This window comes from Notolepis coatsorum (assembly GCF_963971535.1).
Source record: "Notolepis coatsorum genome assembly, chromosome: 8".
Lineage (NCBI taxonomy): Eukaryota > Metazoa > Chordata > Actinopteri > Aulopiformes > Paralepididae > Notolepis > Notolepis coatsorum.
In genome coordinates this window covers 68,159,082-68,186,403 of record NC_140172.1, presented here as the reverse complement: position 1 = coordinate 68,186,403, position 27,322 = coordinate 68,159,082, and the positions used below count along the sequence as shown (strand labels likewise).

At 43.8% G+C, this 27,322-nt stretch overlaps 1 protein-coding gene across 1 annotated transcript in view; it reads left to right on the top strand.

The window, feature by feature from the left end:
- LOC311233482 (RPA-related protein RADX-like) overlaps positions 1-27,322 on the top strand; it is a gene marked incomplete at both ends in the record, with an annotated part of 80,624 nt that overhangs the window by 15,047 nt on the left and 38,255 nt on the right. Inside the window, 7 exon segments of the mRNA XM_084320450.1 lie at positions 1,603-1,795; positions 3,916-4,024; positions 4,147-4,247; positions 15,273-15,392; positions 23,527-23,546; positions 23,550-23,622; positions 23,839-24,006. Of these exon segments, the coding sequence (XP_084176576.1) occupies positions 1,603-1,795; positions 3,916-4,024; positions 4,147-4,247; positions 15,273-15,392; positions 23,527-23,546; positions 23,550-23,622; positions 23,839-24,006 (784 nt within the window).

Genomic DNA, 27,322 nt, shown 5'->3' with positions numbered 1-27,322 from the left:
GACAAAACACGTTTTTCGCAATTATGCCACATCAATGTGGAACGCCCTACCCACAGCTGTAAAGGAATGTGAATCACTACCCACTTTCAAAACCACTCTCAAAGAGCACCTACGGGAGACTGCAATTCAAAACTGGCCCCTGTAAATGTCCTAACTCATCCACCTACAATGTACAGTAAATGTCCTAACCCAATAATACACAAGACTAGGGCTGGGCGATATGGCCAAAAATGATATTGCGATAACTATCGATAACAATATATCATTCGATATTATCGATATTGTTATAAGCAAAAAAAACAGATGTATGTTTATTTTGCAGCAATTCTTTGTCGTCGCCATATTTAGTGTTTCATCCCCTCACACTCCAGTTCTCAGGCTGCAGCTGGTTTGAAAGCGAAAGTAAACCGGCTTCTCTGCTGGCTGTGGCTCCAGGGGAGTTGAACAGTTCTGGCTCTGCTAGTTTCTTTTCTATCTTTTGGCGCTTTTTTGGTGGACAAACCACCTCGCATGTGCACCGTGACTCGCGACTGGAGACTAGCTCTACTAGCACACATAGCCTACTGTGTACAGACGGTTTCAAACTGTATTTTAAATTAGAAAGCAAACCAAATAAATGGTCAAGAGAAAAATAAATCAATTTGGTCCGTATTGTCATTTGGACAAGCAAAGCCATGACTTTTAAGTTGCAGGCAAGAAAGACAAGTCTGTCCACTGTCTCTGGTTTTAAAACTGCCCTGTTGCAGGTCACAAAAAAAAAATAATAATAATCGATATTTTTTTCCCCGATATCGATTATTAAAACATATCGCGATAATTATCGTTATATCGCCCAGCCCTACACGAGACCCTCTTCTTGGGTTCAAGTAAGGTTTCGTCGATAATCCAATGTACAGTTACCCCACCCCGCCTACCCACCACCCCCCCCTCCACCCCACCTACCCAACCACCTCCAATGTACAGTTCCCCCCCCCCCCCCCACCCCACCCAACCCCCCCCCCCCCCCACTCCTCCATCCCACCTACCCGACCTCCTCCAATGTACAGTTTCTTCGTCAAATGTATATACTCTTTCTTAGACTCTTTTTGTATCACAAACCGTACTGTATTTGTAAATCTGGTATGTCATAAATGTATAGATGTAGCAGTACGGTCTATCTGTATGTCATGCATGTCAGATATATGTTATGATGAATTGAAAATGGGGGACCCTGATGTAAACAAGACGAAAGTCTTTCTCTAGTCTGCATCCCCTTAACAATTGTGTGTATTGAGCTGTACTGTATTGTACCCATTCTGCAATCTGTTAATACAATGTTCAATCAATTCAGCCTAGCTGTTGGCAAAAAACACCTCCTGGAGTTTTAAGCTAGGCTAGTGTTCCGTACCCGCTTCCATTAATTTGTGCTAAGCTACGCACAGAGAGGAAATTGGTATCTATATTCTTGTCTGACTCTGGAGAGGACCGTAAGCACATTTCCCATAAAGTTGGCGTGTTCTTTTAAAGTTACTTCAAGTCTCATCTCGTTGTTTAAAAATGTTTGCATACATTTTTATCCCAGATGATTTATTACAATTGGGTTATTCTTCTTTTCTACCATAGGCGTATTTTGAAGTTGCTGACCAGAGTGGAATAATGTCCCTGGTGCTTTGGAATGAACTTTGTCCAGAGTGGTACCAGAGACTGACCGTAGGAGCCGTACTGTATCTACAGGATTACTCACTGAAGAGAAGCTACCGACTCAGGTCACATCCTCAAATTGACCACCACAGAATGGCCTTCTTTGATGGAGTAGGTATGTAGTAGGGATGCTCCGATATTGATATTGGATATCGGCCCCGATATGACTAAAATAGCTAGGTATCGGAGACGATTTTAAATATTTGTTTAAAAAAAACGTTTTTTGTTATTTAATTTGAATAATAAATAACAATTCAGTACATTTATATCTGTGTTATTTTGTTTCACTAAGTTAGGAAAGTAATGTTTTAAGTCTAGCCTGATGTTGCCTTGCACAAAAGAATGATCACAGTTAGGGATGCCCCGATCACGTTTTTTGCCTCCGATACCGATATATATATTATATAATTAGACTTGTACTTGTATTATCTGCGAGACGTCGCCACCACGCAACAAGTCAAAATGCTCGCTATCTGCAAACAGCTCCACTGTCTGTGTGTACTCGAGTAGCCTCCAGCTACGGCCAGGATTGTCCGGCGCTGCAGCTGGACCCTAGTATTGGTATAAATCACATTCAGCAAGCCCTCAGCTCGAATACGCATCGAATCAATGTTATAAGACATTGATATCAGGAGCTATCTGTAGCTACTGCTAGCCGGCTAGATAACGTTAGACAACGCCTCGGTGAACTATTTAGTTTAGAGCTAACGTGAGCTACCGAGTCAACGGAGGTAACTTATCATGCACTCGACTATTGCTGGAGCATTTGTTGATATCAGCAGCTATCAGTAGCTAGCCAGCTAGATAACGTTAGACAATGCCTCATGTAGTCACTGGGTCATTTAGTTTAAGCAGTAACGTTAGCTCGGTAGGTACTGGTAGCCAACGTTAGCTCACGTCGCATCATGCACCAGACTATAGCAGACTGCGAGGCTCTTGTTTACATGAGTGCGGGAGGGGCTGGGGAGGAGGAGGCGCCGTACGCTGCAAGCAGCTCTGTGTGTCTGAGAGAGAAGTCAGCAGTGACTGTCTATCTGTATGTATCATGTATGTCATATATGTCCTGATGAATTGAAAATGGGGGACCCTGATGTAAACAAGACGAAAGTCTTTCTCTAGTCTGCATCCCCTTAACAATTGTGTGTATTGAGCTGTACTGTATTGTACCCATTCTGCAATCTGTTAATACAATAACATTTTCAATCAATTCAGCCTAGCTGTTGGCAAAAAACACCTCCTGGAGTTTTAAGCTATAGGCTAGTGTTCCGTATCCGCTTCCATTCATTTCATTTGTGCTATTTTTATCCCAGATGATTTATTACAATTTGCTTATTCTTCTTTTCTACCATAGGCGTCCTCTGCAAAAGCATGCAATTGGTCCACTGATGGATACATCTTGATATTTGTGTAGTCTAGTGTGTTCATTAGATGGGTGAAATCCTCTTTCAGTGCCTCTGTGCCTGTTTTCTTAGGCAGTTAGCCTCTGGTATGCGTGCCATTAGCGTTAGCCACGCTTCTAGGCCTCTTTTCTTTTGGAAAGAATGATAAAAAAAAATTAATAAAAAAAAAATACATATATATATTTTTTTTGCATTCGACTAAGATGTTGGCAGTCGACTACGGCTCCTTTCGATCGATTAGTCGACTAATAGGGGTCAGCCCTAGAACCGATAAGGAATACAGACCCTCATCTTCAAATTTTTTATTTTTATATATATATTCTTTTTATAAATTGTTTATTTTTCTCATTTTTATATTCAGATCAAATTTTATTGACTTTCTACTATTACCCTGCCCATACCTGTACCTCCTCTCCCCATGCTGCTATGATGCCTGAATTTCCCCAAGGGGATCAATGAAGGAATATTTTATCTTATCTTATGTTATCTTAGTTTTGGTTCTACTACGATGGCCATGGACTTTTCCATCATGTTACAAACTTTCCCTCGAGATTCAAAGTTGATAATATTATTTATAATAAATAATAATAATTATCTAATATAGCACCTTTTCAAAACAGTGCTACAAAGTGCTTTACAAACTAAATACAATAGGCTAAATCAAAAGTGAAAAGAGAGACCGCAAGAGAGGTCAAAGGTTCAAGTCACCTTGAAGGAGGATTCTATAGCCAAACATGCAGTAGAAAAATCTGTGGGTTTACTGGGTTATCACATCCAGATGAATACTGAAAAAGGTAGACCTCCTATAATATAGTATTTCTTTTTTTACTTGCAGAGATTTGCCTTAATCCTCGGAATCTGACTTCAGTCATCACTGTCGTCTCACCAACGTGTGTGCAATCCCAGTGGGCTTTGCCAGAGACTTCCTACAAATTCATCACCAGGTAAATTGTAGGCTTGTTACTGACTATGCATTTCAGTTTAGTTTAAAAAGGAGGAAACTATTATCGTTTCTTTGTCATTGAATCTTAACATTTTATTTCTATTTTATGTCTGGTTCTTCCAGGTCAGAGGTGGAGAATTTGTCCCACAATACAGCATGTGATGTCATCGGCCTGGTAACATTCGTAGGTTGCGTTGAGAGAGTCAAGAATAAGGAGAGCGTGGGTAGAATGTGCGGTTCGTATTTCAGTCTGCTAACAAGGAATCATCTCCACACATTCCCCCACAAACTCCTTAACACATTTAACACATACTATGCAGGATTTCTCACCCTCCTACATATTATTTCTGCCTGTTTGTGTAAAACTACAATCAAAATTGTCTCCATTCACCACACCCTGCCTCCTTCCCTTTTTATTCATCACATACATACCAGGGCATACAGTGAAATGTGGTTGGCCATGCCCGCTACGATTGTGCAATAAAACAATAGTAATAATAATAATAATAAAAAGATAACTAGAATAGACATGGTACATAGACATGTTAATAAATAGCTTCAAGGCACTGGATCCTATGTACACTCTTATACAATGTGCAGTTTTTCTTATAAGTCTCTATGCTATACTCTTTTCTTAAAGTGTCCTTTTCTTGTTTCTTTAAAGTGACCTATAGTGCGTTTGTGAATGTGCGAGTGCAGAATGTTGTGTGTTCATGTGTGCTTGTGTGTGGAGAGATCAGTGTTCATTGTTCTGATCATAGATATCTATAGAACACTAGATAGCTTAAGGAGGAGTCACCAGCGTCACTGAACCGCCGCCATCTTGCCCCAGTCAGCATTGAGTGAGAGTGAGTGAGCTGCACAGACAAAAATACTTTTTTGTTATTTTAACAATAATCTGTGATGCCATCACAAACACTGGCATTTAAAGGTAACAAAATAAAAAAAAAAATCCTGCACCATAATGCAGGAAATGAAGTCTTTGTAAGAAAAGATTTCCTGGTGCAGTAGTTAGTATTATATTATCAATACCAGCCATTGGATTACTGTTTTCTAAATTGGGGAGGCTTTTAATCGTCAAGGTAAGAGGGTTTTAAGTCATGGTATGCATAAACTTCAATCGGTTCGGATCATTTGAATGAAATGAGAATGTAAACGAACACGGCATCACGTTAGAAAGTAGCACTGAAATCACTGCGCCCAGATACGAGTGCTTAGGCAAAAAATATATATCTGTATATCTGCTTAGAAAACGTAATTGTCTAATTCAATAATTTTTTATTTCTCCACGTGGTAAATACACAGGTCACAACATGTTTACAGGAACGTTTTGGAGTTGTATTTGGAGTGTATTTGGTGACTGTAAGACCCTGTAGGGAACGTCAGGCTATTGCCCCCCCCCCCCCACTTCCAGTGATGAAGCTAAGCTACGCTAAAGGAGCGGCTGTTCCCTAAGCCTAATGCATGCACAGAGACAAAAAAGTATCTTGTCTAACTCCAGGGAAGATGTTAAATAAGCTAATTTCCCAAAATGTTGGAGTTTTCCTTTAAAAAGTGGCCTGACTGGGGCTATATTTTGCACTATATTTCCTGGCCTGAATGATTTCCCCAGTCCGGCTCTGGTTAAAAGCCTCCTTATTAGTGTGTGCGTTTGAACGTTTGCATGTTTCAACCATACATTTCCATTATAAAAAATATAAATAATAATGACTTATTTAAAAAATGTTTTTACCTCCTATAATAGTGGGGGTCGCGGCTCTCTGACACCGTTATTTGGGGGTCGCGGCCTGAAAAGTTTGGAAACCCCCGGCCTACTACACCAACACTGCAAATGACAGTGGATAAATAAATAAGAACTAAAGCTAATCGTGTGGAAATAGACTGCATTAATATTCCATAAGTCTTGTGTGCGCCAGTATAGCCTACATGTCTAATGAATGAACAGTAGGCTTATATTATTCTAATTACTTGTTTCATTAGGATTTAGTAGATACTATATATATGCTCTGCCCTATACAGTAAGTACAGTACACATATTAAGGCCGCCAGAGTCTGGCAGCGGACTAGTGTACTGTATCTGCGATCTCCTAATAAAACAAGTCATCATTAGAATAATATAAGTACTGCGTTCATTCATTACGCACGTAGACTATACAGTACTGCACGCGTGTGTGTGTGGGGGGGGGGGGGTGCGCTGCGGCAGGTGGTCACGAGTAGTAGCCTGTATTCTGTATAATGACGACAATACATTAATCTAATCTCATTTTGATCGGTCGCAAAGCGCTTCCGCCACCATTTTCACACGGCTGCATCATTAGTTGCATTTAATGAGCTGGACAGGTGTGTCTAAACTTTTGACTTTTCTCGATTTCATTTGCACACGGCACAGAGCCTGCCTTATAAGGAGCTCTGGAGGCGTAGTTTTGTATGCAAATTAGTTACCTAGACGGCAACACACGTTCATGTTTCAGAGCGGTGACATTCCTCATCGTGGCATCTCAGCTGTGATAGTTTGAGCCACTTAAGACATCTTCCCCACGCGTTGGGGACTCAGATTGAACTGGTCGTAGATTCTGTCTCAGTCAGTTCCAAGATAAGTCTTCCAAGAGAAAGAAAATATTTGGGAATGAGACCCAATGTTTTTTTGTCTAAGTGAAACATTTTTAAGATGTCCACAGAATCAACACAGTGGTTTAAGTCACACCTGGAGGGGAGACAACAGTGTGTCAAGGTCAATGGGGAGAAATCCAAACTGCTTGCCAACAGCATGGGAGTACTACCGCAAGGGTCTGTAATTGGGCCACTGTTGCAGTGATCTCCTGGTTGTTCCCCACCTAGGTTATCTAACTATTGCGCTGCTGCAACTAGGGCTGCAACTAATGACTATTTTGGTAGTCGACTAAACTGTCGATTTATTTTTTTTTCCGATTTTTAGTCGACTAATCGAAAAACAATTATAACTTTTCTTTTTTCTTTTGCACTACCTATCTTTGTGAAGTGGCTTCTCAGCTCTGGTCCAGCTGAAGACAGAGCAGAGGAACAGATTGGACATTGAGCATGACCTCAGAGTTGCTTTGAGACTCTTGTCAGGACCAAACATCCCCAGTTATCCCATTAGTTCCCCCAAACTTACTGTCGGTCTGTTATGTTAACACTTTAACTGCCAGAAGACGTTTTTAGGCGTCCTTCCCCGCCATGCTCAAGGTGCCGAAGACGCCGTAACTCGTCTTTGATATCAATATTTCAAAAATCTGTGATCGGATTCATATTTCCCATCCGCTGGCCTGAGACCCACCAAAAAGCCCCACCGAACCCTCCAGCGGTTCAAGAGCGCCATCTGGTGGCCGATCGGCGCAATCGCCCAACAGGAAGCCACTTGGACGATGTGCTATTCACCCACACCACTTCCGGGCACTCGGTACATGTCCCGGGACTCGAGCTCGTCACAACACACAGCGATCCGTTGCCAATAACTCGATAAACAACATGATTTGGACGTATATACCATTATACAACCTGGAAATGGTTCATCAGGATAAACATCCCATAATCGAAAACGGTCTACACCACGCTGATCGTCCAACGGCGCGAGGAAGATACGGTAAGATTCAGCGTTATTTTTGAACGTGTTCGATATAAACTGCTCTGATGAACATATGACCCACACTAGATGAATGATATAACGCTGCCCACGGAATTATAAACGATCCCCCGCCCATCCGGTCAACATCAGATGATACGTAGAAACTTCTAGAAGTACGTCCAATTGAAATTTTTTATATCGCGCCGATTGCCATCAAACTGTATTTCATCATCAATATAATGCATTTGGGGCTATAGATCACGTTCTGGAGAAAGCTGCAGAAAGAGATGAAAACCATATTTTACTATGAATATGTGAATGAAAAAGTTTAACGTTGCTACACAATGAACAATACATATAGGACTTTGAATGGGCCATAATAATGGCAATTTAGCAATAGAATTAAAAAAGTTATAGCCCTGCAAAGAAGGGGAACTTATCCATAGACAAATAGAGCTGGCAACAGATGGTATATCATGAATTTAACCTCCGGCAGCCAAAGTGTTAAGCTAAGAAGTCTTCAGCTGGCTGGACCAGAGCTGAGAAGCCACTTTCACAAAGATAGGTAGTGCAAAAAAAAAAAAAATTATAATATATATATATATATATTTTTTAATGACTAATCGACGCAACAATTCCTTGTCGACGATTTTTTATAATCGACGTAGTCGATTATGTCTACTAATTGTTGCAGCCCTAGCTGCAACTATACACTGGCCTGGCCTGCTTCTGTGGCCTGACTGCATAAAAAAAACTGTAGTAGGCTACATAGTGTATTTCAATATCTGTTTTAATGATATATTTGAAGGAATGCAAGTTATAGCTATATCAAACAAATGTCTGTCCCATTAATCATGGGATATATTGCATGTTGGCTCTAACCTGCATTCTTTCAAATGTATAATTAATCAATAAAACAGATATGTAAGAAATACAAATTCCACAGAAGGTATTAAATAATTATTATTTTCAATCATTTCACAATAATTGCATAATTGTGTTTGAATATCGTGAGTAATTAAAGTAATTATACATTTGTCCAAAATATCTGGTTCAGATATGGTTAATCCAGCTGCCCTGTGATCAGATTAATCAATATTATTTATTTATCTGACATCTGCGTAATTTCTTATTATACAAATATTGTCATATTTATTTTAATTATGATTAAGTAATTAATTCCAAGGATGCCTGTAGGGTTGACATGAAGGAATCACTATGATTCCTCCCAAATAAAGCCATTTAAGAACATGGAGAACAGTCAAGTCAAGAGTTTTAATTGTCACGGCATACAGGTATACAATGAAATGCGGGTGGTCTTGCCCGCAACGATGTGCAATACAGTGGTACAACATATAATAGAATCAAAAAATGAAAAAACAACATTGTGCAGTAAACAGGTAACATGGAGTGACATCTCGGTATCTGTACATAGTTATTTACAGAGCATGTGGGACATGCTAGTTAGCTTTGGTAGTGCAATACACTGTTCTGTATCGTTAGTGGCTTAGCTTGGCATCACACTGCACTATCTCGCGTACGTGCACGCGTACTGAATAAACCACAAATGTACCTCTAATACCAGTATTAGTCTGACCACACCCCTCATCAGCTTACCTTCATAAGCAGGTGTGTGGTCACCTGCTCTCCTCCTTCTCGCTTTCACCACAAGGAAGAAGTGCCTCGGTAGATCCCCACACTTGACACCATGATGGAAGAAATTGGATTAGGAACAGCTTGGGAAACAAGGATACGTTGACATCATATCTTTATTTTCTCTCTCGCTATTTTCGAGAAAATACGGCGATATTGTCTTCGTACTGGAGTGTCTAGAAGATGATGATCATTCTAAAAACCCTCCACCGGTTTTCGTATTGGGAGCACGCCGCTGCATGCTTCTCAACTGCAGTTCCTTGCTGTGTTTGTTGGGGTGAAACCTGTCAGGCCACAGCTGAACTGTCGGACATGCCGCTGTTGTGAGAAGCGGTGCGTTCCAGGTTGGGTGAGTAGTGTTTGCTGGCGGGCTCCACTTGTCTGTTAGTGCTATGGGGGCTACTTGACAAAGTTTATGGAAACCGGCCCCAGGCTAGGGTCCTTTGTTTAGCCGCCTAGGCGACAGAAGGCCTTGGTCTGGGGACCATTATAGTTTTAACTAGTGGGCCGCGACCATTGACACTGGTGATCCCTGTGTGTTCTGGACGAGTGGATTCTCTCTGTCACCGTGTTAAGGCCCCATCTTTCATATCCAAATGAGAGTATTCCTTCACGAGGGGATATGTGCATGTAATGTGCGATAGCGGCAGATTCGTGTTCAAAGTCAGCTACACAGGCCAGTTGGTACTGTGCTGATTCCGCCGGATGTGGTAAAGTCACCGTTGTGAAGCGGTGTTGACGTCTTGTTTTCTCTTTTCTCTTAAAAAGTGAGGAGAGGTTCAGAACGGCGGCCTGTCTGGGTGAGTGTTATGTCATTGTTTACATGTTCATAGCTTACGGTTAGCCAGTCAGCTGTTAACTGCTGCGTTAGCCTGCTGGATCGCTGCATGGCCTGCTTAAGGCCTACTATTAGCCAGTCAGCTGTTAGCTGCGGGGCTAGCATGTCGTGGTCGCTAGGTAACGTTAGCTTGCTGCTATGGCCATGGCTGGCGCGGGGTAGCTTAGCTTCTCGCGCGCCGCCGGGAGCTTGCTTCTGATCGCCGTTAGCTTGATGCTATTCTGTTGAACGTGCTTTGATTTTAACATGTTTTACACTCTTGACCGCGACGTCATCCTTGACAGGGGATGTTTCGTCGACCCTGCCCTGAGCCTGGACGGGGATTGCGTCAACAAAGAGGACTGTAGCGACTGGTTGGAGCGGCGACGCTGCCCGGATCGAACAACACAGGACGGCTGTGTTCTACGGTGTCTTGTGACTGCACTTCGCTGATCTGCGTTCCGGGTAGGAATGGGGTTGACCAGACCTCATAACACGTCTTCTGGTTTTACTTTGCTAAATGTATTGTGAATAACGGTGTTTTTTCCCAAAACGTGTGTTGTTGCAATGCATTTAGGATACGTTGCGGGTTATGTGTGAGCTGTTTTTGTCACTGGCAGTTAGCTTCTCCGTGCAGATCGTGATGTATTGATCTGGTTGTTGTGTGAGAAACATCATGGTGTTTATGTGTACCGTGTACTCACTACTAAGGCAACTAACCTATGAAGCTATGCTTGGTGACAAGTGAGTAAAAGAATGTTCTTTCTCAGACTGTAATGACAATGAACAGTGTGTTCACACATTAACAGGTTTTCCTGTTTTAACTGGCCGTATTGAGGGTAAAATAGGAGGATTGTGTTTTCCCCCCCGGTTCCCTGGGGACTTTATCACCTCCTATCAGACATGTTGTGCATTAATTGTGTCTTTTGTGTGGTAGGGATACGATGTAACTCTTAGCTTGATTGCTGAGGTTGTGCTAAATCTGCTGGAGAAACTTATTTCCTAAAGGGAAATTGGTTTGGTTGCTGTCATGTGTGCTTAGCAAGGCCTGTGGTCGATACTAATCAAGAATGATGTATTCTCTCATTGTGAAAAAAACGGCGTTCCTCTGTTGAGTGTTTTTGCCATTTTTTGTAGGTGATGATGGGTTGTGTGTGTCATGTGACCTACAACTGGGTTGTACTGGCCACAGAAGCACATGTGTATGTTGGACCGGGGTTCTTAGAGCCCTCTCTATTCTGTGTTTTTCCTTAGTAAAAATCAGATAGCAGGTTAGCTCATGCGCTGTGTGGAGCTGTGAAACGCTTCATAGAGCTGACTATGACTGTGTCATATTCTCTTTTTGTCGTTACGTCGTATCATGGGTGTGGGGTCGTAAAGGGGTGAACTGGTAACCTTTCCTCTCCCCATTGTTCTGTCGGTCAGGGGTACACCCCCTGTCCTTCAAGGTTCCCGTCACGTGGCGGTTCGGCACGTTACGGGGGGGGGGGGGGGGGGGGGGGTGGGGGGGGGGGGGGTTCCTGGTCCCACGGCCTGGTATATTGGGCGTGTGCACCGCAGGAATTCCCCCACCATAGAGTACGTCACCGTGCGCGTCTCTGTTGGTAGGACTTCCGTGTGCTGTTCAGGTCCATGTGATGGATCTGTTTTCAGGGGGGGTGGTCAGGGCTCCTCCTCACCAAGCGCCTATTCAGGCCTTCTGTGAGTTCAGACTCCTTCTTCCATGTGAGGAAGCCTCCATCAGAGTACAGAGCCTTCCTCCTCAGATTGTCAAAGTGAGTGGACCCTCTAGAAGGGTCCTTTTCTATTGTATGTATATTCGATTCAATTCGTTTATTGAGTGTGTATGGGTTCAGTGCCTCTTCCCCGGAGGCCCTAAAACCAGTTTTTTACATGGCTCAAGGTGCAATATATTCTTTTCAATCTGTACAGCTCGCGTGGGAAGTCTCTCTGGGGATCCCCGTCTCTTTCCTATGGGAGGGTGGTGGGATGTAAAAATGTGAATTTTTTTTACCCCGGCTGTGTAGACTGGGATACATACTGTTGATGCTTCCTTCTTTCTATTCCAGAAGTGTTGGAGTTAGGGAGTGTCACACCCCTCTTGTCGTTCCCCTGGGCGCCTTGGGGATTCAATGACAGGTCTAAATAGCCTGTTCATTGATGGGGGTGTGTCCCGACGCACGTATAGTGCTAGCTCGCTGTAAACAGGCGATTGACTGGCACGCCTTGGTTGCTTGTGGTTGAAACAGTGTTTTTATAAAGCAACTGAGATGGGGGTTTTTCCTCTTCCGACGACCACATCCCATGACCTGGGTGGGTTGTCGACGGATTCTCGTTCATGTCTGGGGGATGATGACGGGATGGATCTGAACATATGTAGTGGGGTCTCACGCCCTTGGGGTGGGCCACCAGGCGCGGTTCGTCCGAACGTCTGGGTGGCGCCTTCTTTTCATGTTAAGATCAACACGCATATCTGCCCTTCTCCTGGAGTAGGCATGTCGGCGTGGTTAGGGCACGGGACTGGTTCTGGTCACGCTGGTCCAGATCAGTTGAACCCGTTGTCCGCCGGGGATGCAGATCTGCTGTTCTGGTACCCTGAGGGACTTGGGCTTTTTTCAGGGGGAAAAATGCCAGGTCGGTCTGGGTGTCACAGGGTTAAGCGCTATGGAGACCCTGGTTGGGTATGTTTTTACTCAGCACTGTCGTCATGGCTTACAGCCATGCCATTCTGTACGCGCTCGATCTCGTCGGATCTCGGCCGCTACACAGGTTGGTCCTGGTTAGTACTTGGTTGGGAGACCGCCGGGGAATACCAGGTACGGTGTGCTTAGGGGCTGGTTCTCCATTATTTTTCGCTCCTCTCTCACGCATGGCGAAGAGGGGCCTGTGGGGGTGGTTTTTTGACCTCCTCTGGTGACCCTGTGCTTCCCGTACCGCCAGGCCCGGTCCGAAGTGATGTTTGCGACCCGTAGGCCTGGGTTAACCCTTTTTGGAAACTGAAACACTTGTACTGCGGTATAGCCGGTGTATACCCGCAGGTGTGTTTTGGAGTTTTTTCTTGAGGGGTTATAGGAACAACCACCGCATTGGGTAACACCGAGGTGGTTGATTCCCTGGTGTGTTGGAGCAGTGTCAACTCCCGGGTTCACCGTTTGAGGGTGCCCCTGCACGTTCATGACGTCTGCCAATCGTGTCAGCCTTCTCTGCCTCGACCCCTCTGGGTGGGGGTTGTTAAATGGAGGCTTGGTCATGCAACACCGCCAGCTTACGCTCCTTCCGCCGGGGCGGCTGTGTTCAGCTGTCCCCTCTGGCGCCTGTCTCGTCCGCAGTCTCCAGGCTAGGGTTAACAGCCTGTTGCCTGGTTTTTCCCCGGTGCGCTGCCTGCTTCCGTTGGTTAACCTTTTTTGTGTGCTTACGGCCATGCTGACTGCCTGTTCTGCAGGGTCAGTGTGCCAGGCGGTGTACTATTGGGGGGACGGGGCCCGCTCGGCTTACGGCCATACCGACCTGAACACGCCCGATCTCGTCCGATCTCGGAAGCTAAGCAGGTTCTGGCCTGGTTAGTACTTGGATGGGATTCCGCCTGGGAATACCAGGTGCAGTAACTGAGGGGCCTTTGTCCGAATACGCTGGCGATGTGGGGGGCGGGGCACTACGTGCCCACCTGGTGGGGTCTTGATGCTGGCATCATGGACTTCTCCGGGCCCCCATTCCAGGGAGTCCAGTCCTTTTGGTGGGTCTGGGTCTTCCTTCGCGCTCCGCTGCTACGGCCTTGCCACGGGGTTGGGTTTGCCCTTGACCCTGTGATTCTGGGGGCAGTGACGAGGTTGTTCCTCCGTTCGTTCCCGGGTGGCATGCGGGTTGTGCGTGTGTGTAGTCGTGGGGTCAAGCCGCGGTCTGCTCACCCTGTGCGTTAAGTTGCTTGAGTGCCTCTTCGCACGGTCGGGTCCGTCGCCTTCCCGTGAAGCCTCTAATAGGGGGGATACCCTCCATTAGGGGGGGTCGGGGGGGCTCGGCCCTCCCTGTTCTGATGGTTTTGGGGGGCTGTCAGCGGGGTGTATTTGTCAGCCAAGTGGCTCCGCTTGGCCTCCCTTGTGCAGTGTGATGCCAAGCTAAGCCACTAACGATACAGAACGATAGGTTATGACTATAACCAAGTTCTGTTAGTTAGGGGCGATGCTTGGCATCAGACGGCCGCTGCAGCCCTTGTCCTCACCTTGTGGTGAAAGCTTGGGAAGGAGGAGAGCAGGTGACCACACACCTGCTTATGAAGGTAAGCTGATGAGGGGTGTGGTCAGACTAATACTGGTATTAGAGGTACATTTGTGGTTTATTCAGTACGCGTGCACGTACGCGAGATAGTGCAGTGTGATGCCAAGCATCGCCCCTAACTAACAGAACTTGGTTATAGTCATAACCTATCGTTCCTGTTATTCTAATTTAAAGTGTCCTTTCCTTTGCCCATAAGTGTGCGTGTGTGTCTGTCAAGTTAATAAGATTTTCAATGAGTCAATCAATCAATCAATCATAAGTGTGCTCCTCAGCACTCTTAAATTCTGCTCTCAGCCACGGCTGAATCCGATCTCAGGGAAATTTGGGGAATCTTGCTACCAGCCCTAATGTCTTAAATCGGCAGAGATTTCTTGTCGTAAATCCGTTCGGGAATGAGACCCATTGTGATTAACTGTCAAAGGCCTTTTTTAGGTCCAGAAACAGTCCCTACAACATTTCCTTTGACTAATAGACCCTATGTCTCAACAGGCTTCACAAGCCCTCGTCACAGTGGAACAACACCCCCCAACGAGCAGTAGGTGTTGAGGTGGGCAACTGGTGATTGTTGAAAACTAGCTGGAAGTACAGTATTCTTTTGCTAAAAGTGTGTTTCCATTGAAACAAGTGAGAAAAAGAAGCCTGAAAAGACGGCTCTCCTATGGACACACGGCAGAAAACAGTGGTTACATACCATTGGAAACGCATGCTCTGATGAAGACCAGCTTATTTGAAACTACGTAGCCGTGCCACACACAATAAAGGCTTTTTAAGATATTTTCCTTCCTGCTATATTTTGAGTGTCTGGGATCTCGTCTTTTCTCCAGTTGTCTTCTCCCAAAGACCCAAGAGCACCTGATTGTACTCACTAGAGCACAGGCCTAGTTGAACTCTGCTGCTTACATACCATTTTTCCCTTAATTTTAGGCCCAGAGAAATACTGGAATTACCGCTGGGTACATGCAATAGATGGAACATCTAACCTTCCCTTCTTGTTGGAGATCTTTGCCTCCTCTCAACCGGAGATCTTCAGTGGCATATGCCCAAGTAAGTTCCAGCATTTTATAATCTGATGGCTCAGCTGTGAACACCTATGAAGTTTTACCCAACAAAATGAATTTGCAGGTGTGGTAAATATTGACGATGAATTTCATAATTAATAGGTGTGAATAAATTAGAGAACCATAAATGTAAAGCCAGATGTACCTTTCAAAAGCAGAGTGGACTCAGTGGCTAAACAGTCTCAACTGTCAGTTGAGACAGCTGCATCAGATAACAGCTGCAACAGTTATTTCAACCCCCACTCAAGCAATGACTAAATTAGAGAACAAACGACACCTTCTCGAACTGACTGTATGTAAATGCTGATCAGAGAGAGCTGGGTTGACCACAGGGCAGACCAGTTTAGACTTGTTGAAGCATGGACACTAACTCACAGACAAAGTAATCTATTAATCAACTGTTTAGTATCAAAAGGTCTCATATGATGTCTGGTATCAGTCTTAGAAAGCACTGACTGTACTTGGATGATATTAGACATCTATAGCCATACCAAAGGGTTAAAGCGATCATGTCACACCCCCCCTTGTGAGACAAGCCAGGTCCCTTCATCTCAGCAAAAGATCACACGGACGTGGGCCACCGATGGGCCCCTTCTGTCTGTCCCATCACGTCCCCACAACCCCAAGGGGGGGGGGGGCTGCCAGCGCCCACAAGGACACCCCCCACAAGAAGACGCTAGGATTGGACCAGCCATATGTATTATTGGCTAGAAATGATAGGATATAAGGCCCTACATAGGGTTATTCAGGAGCTCTCAGGCCGGAACCACCAAAAGGGGGTCTGGGGGCTCCCCCACCGCTTCGAAACCACCCAGAAACAACTGTGAGCTGATTGCATTTTACGTGAGTAAAATCATGGGAAACACCAAATGGTTGTTTATAGATTAGAGTAATGTACAGATCCCTGATCTGTAGACCAGATTTACTCATGTATAATGTGTACAGTAAACCATGTATGTTCAAATTATGTTAACCAAGTGACTGTTTGATGTGCAGTATTTAGGTTTGAGATGCAAAACCTGATTGTGATATATATTTCTGTACAACAGACAGCTGTTAAGGTTATCTGATCATCTGTTGTATGTAGAAGTCAACCTTCTATTCACCTTGGACTCCTGGCTCTGATCAAATAAATCAGCTGAGTTGAACTACAATTCTGGTTTGTCTGGCGTACACGTTTTATTCTTCATCTGCATTAAGCCAGATGTGGAGACCAACCATTCTATCAAGTATGAATCTTTCCTCCTCCTTCCAGATAATCAATCTCATTGTAATTGTGCTACAATAACCTCAAATTATTGTAGGAAGTCTGTGGGAATTTACTACAGAAATGGTGCCGTGTTGCCCCACCCTTTGTGTCTCCCCCTGAAAAGGTGCGGTAGGGTCTTGTTATATGTATCATATCTGGATCTTGCTGTGTGTTGGGGACACGGGGCGAAGAGCTGGGGTGCTGCTGCGTTTGGAGTGATTAACGATGGGCTTGTTGTCTGAATGGATGAGGGAGAGGAGCAGGATGGAGGTTGGTTGTGTACGCCACTGTTGGGGCCCACGGTGAATATGGTTTCTGCATGCATGGGTTGGGGGTTGCGGTGTCTTAGCCTGTGTGTCCGGAGGTATGACGATCGCGCTTGTTGTGCAGTGAACATGCAAACGTAGGCTTTTTGTGTTTGTGTGTTCATTCAGACACAGGAGGCCGGTCTCGGCCCAGCGGGCCACGGGGGTTAGTTAACTAGTATGGAATGTACTTTATGAACTATACGGGGGAGTTGCACCAAGAAGGGTGGTGGCGCACAGACTATCTGGTCATGTTGTGGAAGATAGCGTCGCATGACGGCAGGTAAAAGGCTTTTCTTGCTAGGAAGCACGGTTATTCTGTTGTATACGACAGGAGCGCGTTCTGAGTATGTAATTGCCCTAAAATTATTCTCAGGAAGAGGGCGCAGGTAAGACGAGGAGATTTGACTGTTCTGAAATGGAAGGGGAGCTGGGTCCAAGGTGCATTGTGTCCCTGCTTGTAGCCACAGATAGCGGGACGGGGACCGTGAGTGACGGGTCAGTATGGGCATAAATGCATCGGGCTAAGGGTTCTGTTACTATTTCAGAACATGTAAAGTCAAGTATGGTGAAAGATTGTTAGACCCTGGCATGATCAGCGCAGGGGTCTGTGCGATTGCAGGATTAAAACGTAGTAATTAATGGAAGTGTAGGGTGCCGGCGTGTTCAGGGTGCGTTGTATTATAGCACAAATTAAATGTAGATATATTTGCCGTCCTTAGGCATAGTATCCTTTTTAAGCTTGAGCGAAACCGGCCTGTTGATTGATTACGTTCGCTGTGATACAAAAACGATTCGGTCAAGCTGACTGATAAGTACTTAATGGTTTTGTTATGATATTTTAATGACCAACGGACATATTATGTTTGAGGCGAGTCCCTGCTGTTGGTTGGGGCTAGCTGGCTAGCTCTGTGGAAAAGTCCGCGGTGAAGCTGGGGACGTTACGATGGCGTTATGAGAGAATTGATTAAACACTGTGGCGGCGATTACAAGTAAGAGGCGGTTGAGACGCAGGGTGGCAAAATTGTGGCCGTTTTGAGGGTTATTATTAATGCGGTAACGTGGTAAATGATATTGAGGATTCGCTGCTTGGTGACGTCATGGTGTTGTGGAGAGTATGTAACGTTCGCGGTGCTATGGAGTGAGGCGGAGAAGGTAGGAGAAAGGGTTCGTGTTGAACTATGTGTGCGGCGTTGGTTGGTGTGAATGTTTTAAAAATTATTTTCTGTTAGAGTGGTTGGCTATTTTAGGCTTGTGTGAATTGTTTATGCTTTGGATGGTACTGAGCGAATTGCGTGGATGAACGGATCTTGAAAGGCACGGTTCCCGTGAGGGCCTTGAACGTCGCATTAGAGCTGGCTAAAGCTAGTTAGCTTGCATGCCGTTGTTTTGTGGCGTTTGGGGGGCGGCATATGTTACGTTTCGAGTTTTGAGAAAGATGTTGGGGAAGGGGTAAAGAAACGTGATAAATGTCGTGGCAGATTATGAGTATCGGGACATGTTATTATGTTGTCGTGGCAGACCTTGGTTGTCATAGCAACGTTAACAGCCGCTTCGGTTGCCACTGCGCATGCGCGGTACAACGTGGATGGGGTCTCGTGCATTCGGAATAGTTCGCTCAGGGGATAGAAACGGGTAAGAGGGTATTCTGCATTATGTAATATGGCGGTGTTTGTATATTGTGCATTGTATTTTTGTGTAAGCAGGGGAAGCGGTAACATGTATAGGGATTGATTAGAGATATGTACAGCTCAATACACACAATTGTTGAGGGGATGCAGACCAGAGGAAGACTTTTGTCTTGTTTACATCAGGGTCCCCCAGTTTCAATTCATCAGATAGTCAGTCAGTACTGCTGCAACTACATACCAGATTTGCAAATTCAGTCACCCGTGTTAAAATACATCATAACTTTTATTGCATACATGATATAAACGGTAGTTTGAGAGTAGTTATAGGCTGAATTTGGAAAATGGCTCTACACTAGAGTTACACAATGCTTGCAGTAAAATCAATTTATCACATGTGTATGAAGAAAGGAGCATTTAGGACTAACCACTACAGAAGTTATGCTGAGATGGAGGATGCCTACATGTATGATAATTAGAGTTGATGGACATTTCCAGTTTTTTAAATTTGTGTAACATGTACAATTGTATGCTTGGAATAATGATGCTTTGTTTTATGTAGCTTGTATTAAGATGCTTGTATGGAATGCATTGATGTTGAAATGTCAGAGGTTGATACTTGTTATAGCTTTAATAACACTGGAGATTTAAATAGGATAATGTTTATATTATTTACTAAATGTTTTTGTAGTGGAATTTGATACAAGCCCGGTTGTGAAGCAGGATAATTTACTGATGCTTGTTTTAGATTGTTAAATCTTTAATACACTGTTGATATGGTTAGGACATGTGTTTATGCTTGTTTTAGATTGTTAAAATCTTTGAGATGTGTTAAAGTGTTGACACAAGCCTTCGACTTGTAGGATAATTTATTGATGGAGGCTTGCTGAAGATGACAAATTTTGACATGAGTGTTTTATTAATCCTTAATAATTTTATACGCTGGGGAGGGGGTTGGCCTTCTCCCTGGGAATGTGTGATTAATTCAAAAACCTGGGGGCGCTTGCCTCTGGGAAGATGAGAAGTGTGATTAACCGTTTAATGATTTACAGATGAAGGGTTGTATTACCCAGGGGGGTAGGAATCCTTTTGAGGCGGGCCAATAGGCCCAAGGGGGGTCAGGATGTACAGCTGTTGTTTACAATGGCTGTTTGTTCTTTTATGACAGGATGACGTGAGATTAGATGCAACAGGAGAGAGAGGTGAAGATGCAGGAGACAGTTGTAGAGTGAGAGAACAGTTGGCAGTTATTTTTATGACAGGGGAAATGTTGAGACAGGAAGCGAGCTAATACAGGACACAGCTGGGTTAAGTGAGTGAGACAATCAAGAAAGTGGCATTCATTTGGGGTTATGACTTATGAAAGTTAACTGGTTGATAAGGGAATAATTTGAAACTGTCTGTGCACTGGACGGCAGGGATGGTTCTAAATTTAAGATGGGTCCAGTCCATCTTTGAAGTGAGGGTAGGAGTGTAGAAATTAAGTGTGAATTGTATTAGCCAGGGATGAGTGTAGCCAGATGAGAGAGTAGAAGAGATGAGCGCAGGGGAACTAACCCATTGTCGGTCTGTGGTTGATTAACGAGTGTATGAGAGAGATATATGTTTATAATATGAATGTTTTTATTTAAATTTAATTTTTGTATGTATGTGTGAGTTTGAGATGTCCTTTAGTGAATGATTGAGCGGGGGATGGGGGCAAGGAGGCTTTGTCTACCCATTCACACACAGGCACACACACGCACACCCATTCACATTCACACACACACACACACACACACACACACACAGACACGCACACACACACACACACACGCACACACACAGACACACACACACACACACAGACACACACAGACACACATTCACACAATTTGGTCACACATGCATGCACACACGCCACTTAGCTTTCACTTAAGGTGAGACTAGTCTTAAAAATAACAAAATGTGTTTAGGTAAGGAGTGTATCGAACCACTTGGGTTATACCATTATCATTTGTTTCATATCATTTGTTTTACTGCATTTGATTTGATTTCTGTTGAATGTTTTGTAGGGATGAGGTATTGAATTTAAATTTTTGGATTTCTTTTCTATTTTTATCTATGATTGTGTGGCCTGAATGGGTGTGAATGGAGCCTGTAGAGGGTGACTGTGCTGGCTTGAAAGGTTTTAAATTTCTTTTCTTTTCTTTTTTAATAACCATTGAGGTGGTCTACATGTGACATCTGTTGGAAATGTTTTTTTTGATTATTTGCGTTTTGTTTGTTGTTTCTCTATGATCTGGGGAGAGGACGGTTGGAGCGTGAGATACATTGGATCAGATCAATGGCAGTTAAGTGGTCCCATTACGTTTTGCATAATAATTAACCATTTGGCGTCTCTTGAGAAATATTTGACATATTGTATAAGGAAAATTTGTTCTGTGTTTTTGTTCCCTTGCAGTTCAGTCGGAGAGGGAGGATGGACCATCACGAGTGGGGGGATCATGGGGAAAATGTGTAGGAATACATTTCATTAGATTATGACACGATGGTGTGACCCGTTCAGTCAGTTCCTGTGGGAGATTGTTGGATTATGAAGAGAGGTCGCTTGGGACTCTACCCCTCCCTCAATATAGCCCCAAATACAAAGGCCGGAGGTTGAGACATACCTCCAGACTGACGGAGTCGTTCGTCTGTAGATCCATGGAAATACAGCCATGGGACAGAATATGACGAGGTCCAGGCCTAAAAACAGTGGCTTCAGCTGAGGCTGGCCGACATGGGGTGGAGGGGGGGGGGGGCGAAAACGGTCGGAGACTGTGCAACCAAAGCGTTGAACAAGGGCCTCTGTGTGATTGATTGGTGTGTTGGACGGGAAGTGACTGAACGGTAACAACTGGTATAGATTATGACACAACGCAAGAGTACTAAACTAAACACATACACATAGGTAGAGTAAAAAGTAAGGTGTAGGTTATGGCCGATATGGTGACATTTTTTTTCCCTTGCGTGATGCTCCTCCCTCCCTGTCCGTCTGTGCGCAGAGGTGGTAAGGTTTATGTCCATAGGGATGTTCATAAAAGGGGGGAGAGGTGAGAAGACCAACTGGGTTGATTATGCAAGATGTGATTGGGCTGACTTGGAAAAGGAATTAACAGGAGAGGAGAAGCAAAATGTATGAAAGAATGAAGAATAATCTCTGTGTCTCCACAGATCATGTCAACGGATACCATAATTTTAAAAAATTGTGTTTTACTTTAATGTGTAATGTTTAGATTACATTGTTTTAATTGTTTTCAACAAATAAGCCTCTGGCTGTGAGCCCAGAGGAACAAAGCCTGATGATAGTAGGTGGTAAACACTGTTTCATTAAAGGCAGAATAGTTTAATTGGGGATCTGGATGAAGGGGTCACCAGGATTCCCCGGGAGGGGGCCATAGTCAGGGGAATGTGGGGGAGAAAAGAAGAAGACAAGAAGAAACTAATTGATGATATGTACCAAAGAATAATGAAAAAGAAAAAATATGAAAAAAAAAAAAGAAAAATTGAGAAATTTGAAGAAAAAATGATTTTTATTATTATATTGTATGGTTAGTATGTATAGAAAATCAAGTCAATATACAGTATGTGACAATGAGAATTGTCAAAGTGGGGAAATGTGGTAAATATTGACGATGAATTTCATAATTAATAGGTGTGAATAAATTAGAGAACCATAAATGTAAAGCCAGATGTACCTTTCAAAAGCAGAGTGGACTCAGTGGCTAAACAGTCTCAACTGTCAGTTGAGACAGCTGCATCAGATAACAGCTGCAACAGTTATTTCAACCCCCACTCAAGCAATGACTAAATTAGAGAACAAACGACACCTTCTCGAACTGACTGTATGTAAATGCTGATCAGAGAGAGCTGGGTTGACCACAGGGCAGACCAGTTTAGACTTGTTGAAGCATGGACACTAACTCACAGACAAAGTAATCTATTAATCAACTGTTTAGTATCAAAAGGTCTCATATGATGTCTGGTATCAGTCTTAGAAAGCACTGACTGTACTTGGATGATATTAGACATCTATAGCCATACCAAAGGGTTAAAGCGATCATGTCACACCCCCCCTTGTGAGACAAGCCAGGTCCCTTCATCTCAGCAAAAGATCACACGGACGTGGGCCACCGATGGGCCCCTTCTGTCTGTCCCATCACGTCCCCACAACCCCAAGGGGGGGGGGGGCTGCCAGCGCCCACAAGGACACCCCCCACAAGAAGACGCTAGGATTGGACCAGCCATATGTATTATTGGCTAGAAATGATAGGATATAAGGCCCTACATAGGGTTATTCAGGAGCTCTCAGGCCGGAACCACCAAAAGGGGGTCTGGGGGCTCCCCCACCGCTTCGAAACCACCCAGAAACAACTGTGAGCTGATTGCATTTTACGTGAGTAAAATCATGGGAAACACCAAATGGTTGTTTATAGATTAGAGTAATGTACAGATCCCTGATCTGTAGACCAGATTTACTCATGTATAATGTGTACAGTAAACCATGTATGTTCAAATTATGTTAACCAAGTGACTGTTTGATGTGCAGTATTTAGGTTTGAGATGCAAAACCTGATTGTGATATATATTTCTGTACAACAGACAGCTGTTAAGGTTATCTGATCATCTGTTGTATGTAGAAGTCAACCTTCTATTCACCTTGGACTCCTGGCTCTGATCAAATAAATCAGCTGAGTTGAACTACAATTCTGGTTTGTCTGGCGTACACGTTTTATTCTTCATCTGCATTAAGCCAGATGTGGAGACCAACCATTCTATCAAGTATGAATCTTTCCTCCTCCTTCCAGATAATCAATCTCATTGTAATTGTGCTACAATAACCTCAAATTATTGTAGGAAGTCTGTGGGAATTTACTACACAGGTATTTCTGTCATGATCCCTTCTGACTTTCGCAGTGGCATACCTGATTTGCACTTAAATGAGGATGTGCAAAGTGGAAGGCTCATTGTCGTACCTCACCAGCTGCTGTGAGACTGAGATCTTCATCACAGGTGAGATAGGCTGTGATGCGTCCCAAGAAGTATACCGTCTTGAGAACCGACAACCTAATTGATCTCACACCAGAGTGTTTGTGTAATTGACGATATTCACACGGCGGCCATTTTGCTCCTAATGAGAATACCTGCCTTAGTGTGACATAAGAGCAAAATGGCCGCTGTGTAAATATAGTCACTATTGTCTACAGCTATTGTGTATTTGTCCAACAGGATATCACAAAGGCCAGCCATACGTGTCTGACCCTAAGGTGAAGAGCTTCATTCAGTGGACCAAGACTCTGAAGGATGGCGTCATGCTTGGGAAGACTCGTGTTGGTGGACATTTCTGCTTCCCTCCCGCCCCGCAGGTCTTCACTCAGTCCACCGTGGACGGCTCAGGTGTGATTACACAGGCAGAATTGCTAGCCATAATATACATTCACTTTTGCTTAAAGTAGTTTGAGAGAATGTTCACCCACTCTGACTATTGGCACATATAGTGCAACAAAAAATATTTCAAGATAACGTTTAATAGGATATTGTGTTCTAATAAAAACTATTGCATTATTTCAAAGTGTAAAATGCATTCAATAAGTATGTATAAACGTATCAAAATATAAACTACCCTACCCCCAGGTTTTTATCTTGTTTACATTGATTGCTTTTATTTTTTATTTCTTTATTTCGCACCATTTCAGCAAAACAGTAAAAACATTGACCATGACAGAAAGTGTATAAAGGTGCAGAGTAGAGGCAAGAGACCCAGATGGGCCTATACAGGGCCTCAACTCATAAAATCATTGGATTAAATAAAAAAGTAAAGTGAAATAAGTTCATAAAACAATTTTCATAATATTAACACTTTGGCGACCGATGGGATGCGTCTAATATGGTGGTTGAGGACCAGGGAATGTAAACAAACGTGTGGGTTTTTGTACAACTATATCTATGCTTTATATGCCTCTTTTCCATTGCATGGTACCTACTCGACTCTACCCTACTCTACTCGCTTTAGGTACCTGGTACTTTGTTCCTTTTCCACTGCAGGTAAGTACTCAGTTTGTCTCTGTGTGGGGAGGCGGGGCCGCTGGTGATCAGCATGAGAGCTCCAGCATAGCTATGTCCGTGAGCTTGGCAAGCCAGAGTAAAACACAGTTTTCAATCAATAACAACATTAACCAGACTCTCGTTGTGTCTATTCTGCTAACGCTAACGTTACCTCTCATTGTGTATATTCTACAAGCTTTAATGTTACCTAGGCTCTCGTGTCTATCTGCTAACGTTAACGTTAGTGTAACTGAGGGGTTGCAAAACCCTGACTGTATTAAAGATTGTGATAGATTAAACCACTGCTAATTATGTACTTAGTATTACTTGCCAGACAGTACAACTAATTATGGCAGACACTCCGAATAACACGGCACAGTGACAAAGAAATATCATTGAGGGTATTTATTATTATGCAGCAAATTGTACAGAGATGAGAATTAAGGTCGCGCTTGTATGGCGAAGAATATGAATAAGTCAGTCAGTAGCAAAAGTCAGTGGGAATAGAATAATTCCTACGATGGGGTACTAGACTAACGCCGCCTGGCGTAGGATAGCAATATAGGGGGAAACGCTGGTACCGCTGGAGACAAGGGGTTTCCTCCCAGAGATGTAAGCTCTGGAGGGAAGAAGAATGTTCGGATACTCAGTCTGTTCAATTGAAGAAGAAGGGGGTTCGCGTACAGAATCCAGTCCTTGTAATCCAAATGCTCAGCAACAAAGCAATAACTGTAATCCAATTGCACGATAGCAATGATGATAGCCAGCTAGCTTCGGTCCACGAAGCCAGCCCGAAGTAGATCCTCAAGGTGGTTAAATCCAAACGACAGTGGGTATTAACGATGCTCTTCTCCAGGTAGTACGTTCCACAATCACTATAATCCAACCAAATACTGGTGCTGCAATCGCCGCCGTCGGTTCCAATATGCACATGTCCAGTAGGTTCTCCGACTAGGCCCTCCTCGTGTACTGGCACCAATGTATTTAGTCCACGCACACTGGCTAAGGTTCCACTAGCTAAACGAACGAACTGCTGGGTAATGCTGCACACGAACAAACTGCTGTTGGCACGATACACAATAAATAACGACTCTTTACTTCACATTAAGCTAAGTCGAACTTGACGTTACTGCATTAACTCTGACACTTTTACTACACTTCGCACGTGGTTCTCAACGCTCTGTTTAGACTAACTGCTTGACTTCACTGTTTTACCAAACGAACGCACACGACGAACTGCTACTGTTCGCACCTGCCGCGATATATATACTTAAGTGGCTTTCTAGTGCCAAACCTCAGTTCTCGTCTCGAATCAATGCGCCGTCTCCAGGCATGTTCCAACATGCCTGGACTCGCCTTTGAACCGGACTTTAGGGGCTCGCCGTCTGGCGCCGAGAACGTTATCCAATGAGGAAAGTGAATATTACTGGGATTCAAACGCAGGCTTAAAGGGATATAACGTGTATATGTAAATAATATACAAGGTATATAAAACAATAAATGTAGATTCTCAGCTTTTAATCTGGCCCTTCACAACAGTTAGCATTAGGCTAACAACGTTACCACTCGTGTCCCTAACCCTAACAACAAGCTTAACTAATCAGCAATCTTTTTGTGAGACTAAACTCTCCGCTCGGTGGCAAATTGTGTTGATGTCGGTTTTGTTTCATCAATAAATGAGGCAGAATACACAGTGACTGTATCCTTTTTTGTTTATTGCACTTGTTTCCTGCTGCAAACATAATGACATCCTACGCGAGCCATTAAAGATGGCGGCTTTCTGTTTTTGTTCAGAGGCTCCAACGAGTGACGCGTCTCTCTTCTCTCTTCTGACCAATCAGTGGTCTGCAGTGTTTCATGTGACTTTTCTGGTACCACTTCTACCGGCTTGGCACGCACTTGGAACCTCGACAGAGCAGGGACTAAAAAAGTACCCAAAAAGTACCTGGTACCAGGTACGTTGGTAATGGAAAACCGAAAATGCCGAGTAGAGTAGAGTAGGTACCATGCAGTGGAAAAGTGGCAATAGTGTTGCTATCTGTCCATTCTCATTGTCAATTGAGTTCATAAACCGTCCCTTCAAAATGGCTTAAAGAAAGAAAAATGCATCGGTAGGTTGTCATTTTATAGCGCCGTGAATATAAGCTTCATCACAGATTTTGTCTCATATATTTTCTGGAAAGCTAGTTATGGAGCTAATAACTACTAACGTTATATTCAACGGCATTACCGTTTTATTATGCTAAAGAAATAAAACAAACTGCATATGATCCGGGCTGTCCCAGAGCATGTATGTATGAAAGGGGGGGGGGGCGGGGGACATCGTTTAGTATTATTGATTACCAATACAGTGTCCGTGTAACTAGCCACATTCACTGATCGACTGCTTGCGTGTCACAGCAAGCTCTGATCCGGCTGTAATTTAGGTGAAAAAGGTCTTACCGTGAGCCCGTGGGATACCCCCCCAGCATTTCCCCTTTATCGATCGGCATCTGGTAGATCGATATGTCCATTGGCTGATGATAAATCCCATTATTCCATGGTGAAATCTGCGATTCGAAACGTGATCCACAGTACATTGTGCTGGTTCAGGATCCGGCTACAATGATACTCGAGTGAAAAAAAAAAAAAAAATTTACATTCGCCCACAGGGCATACTGCAGTGGAG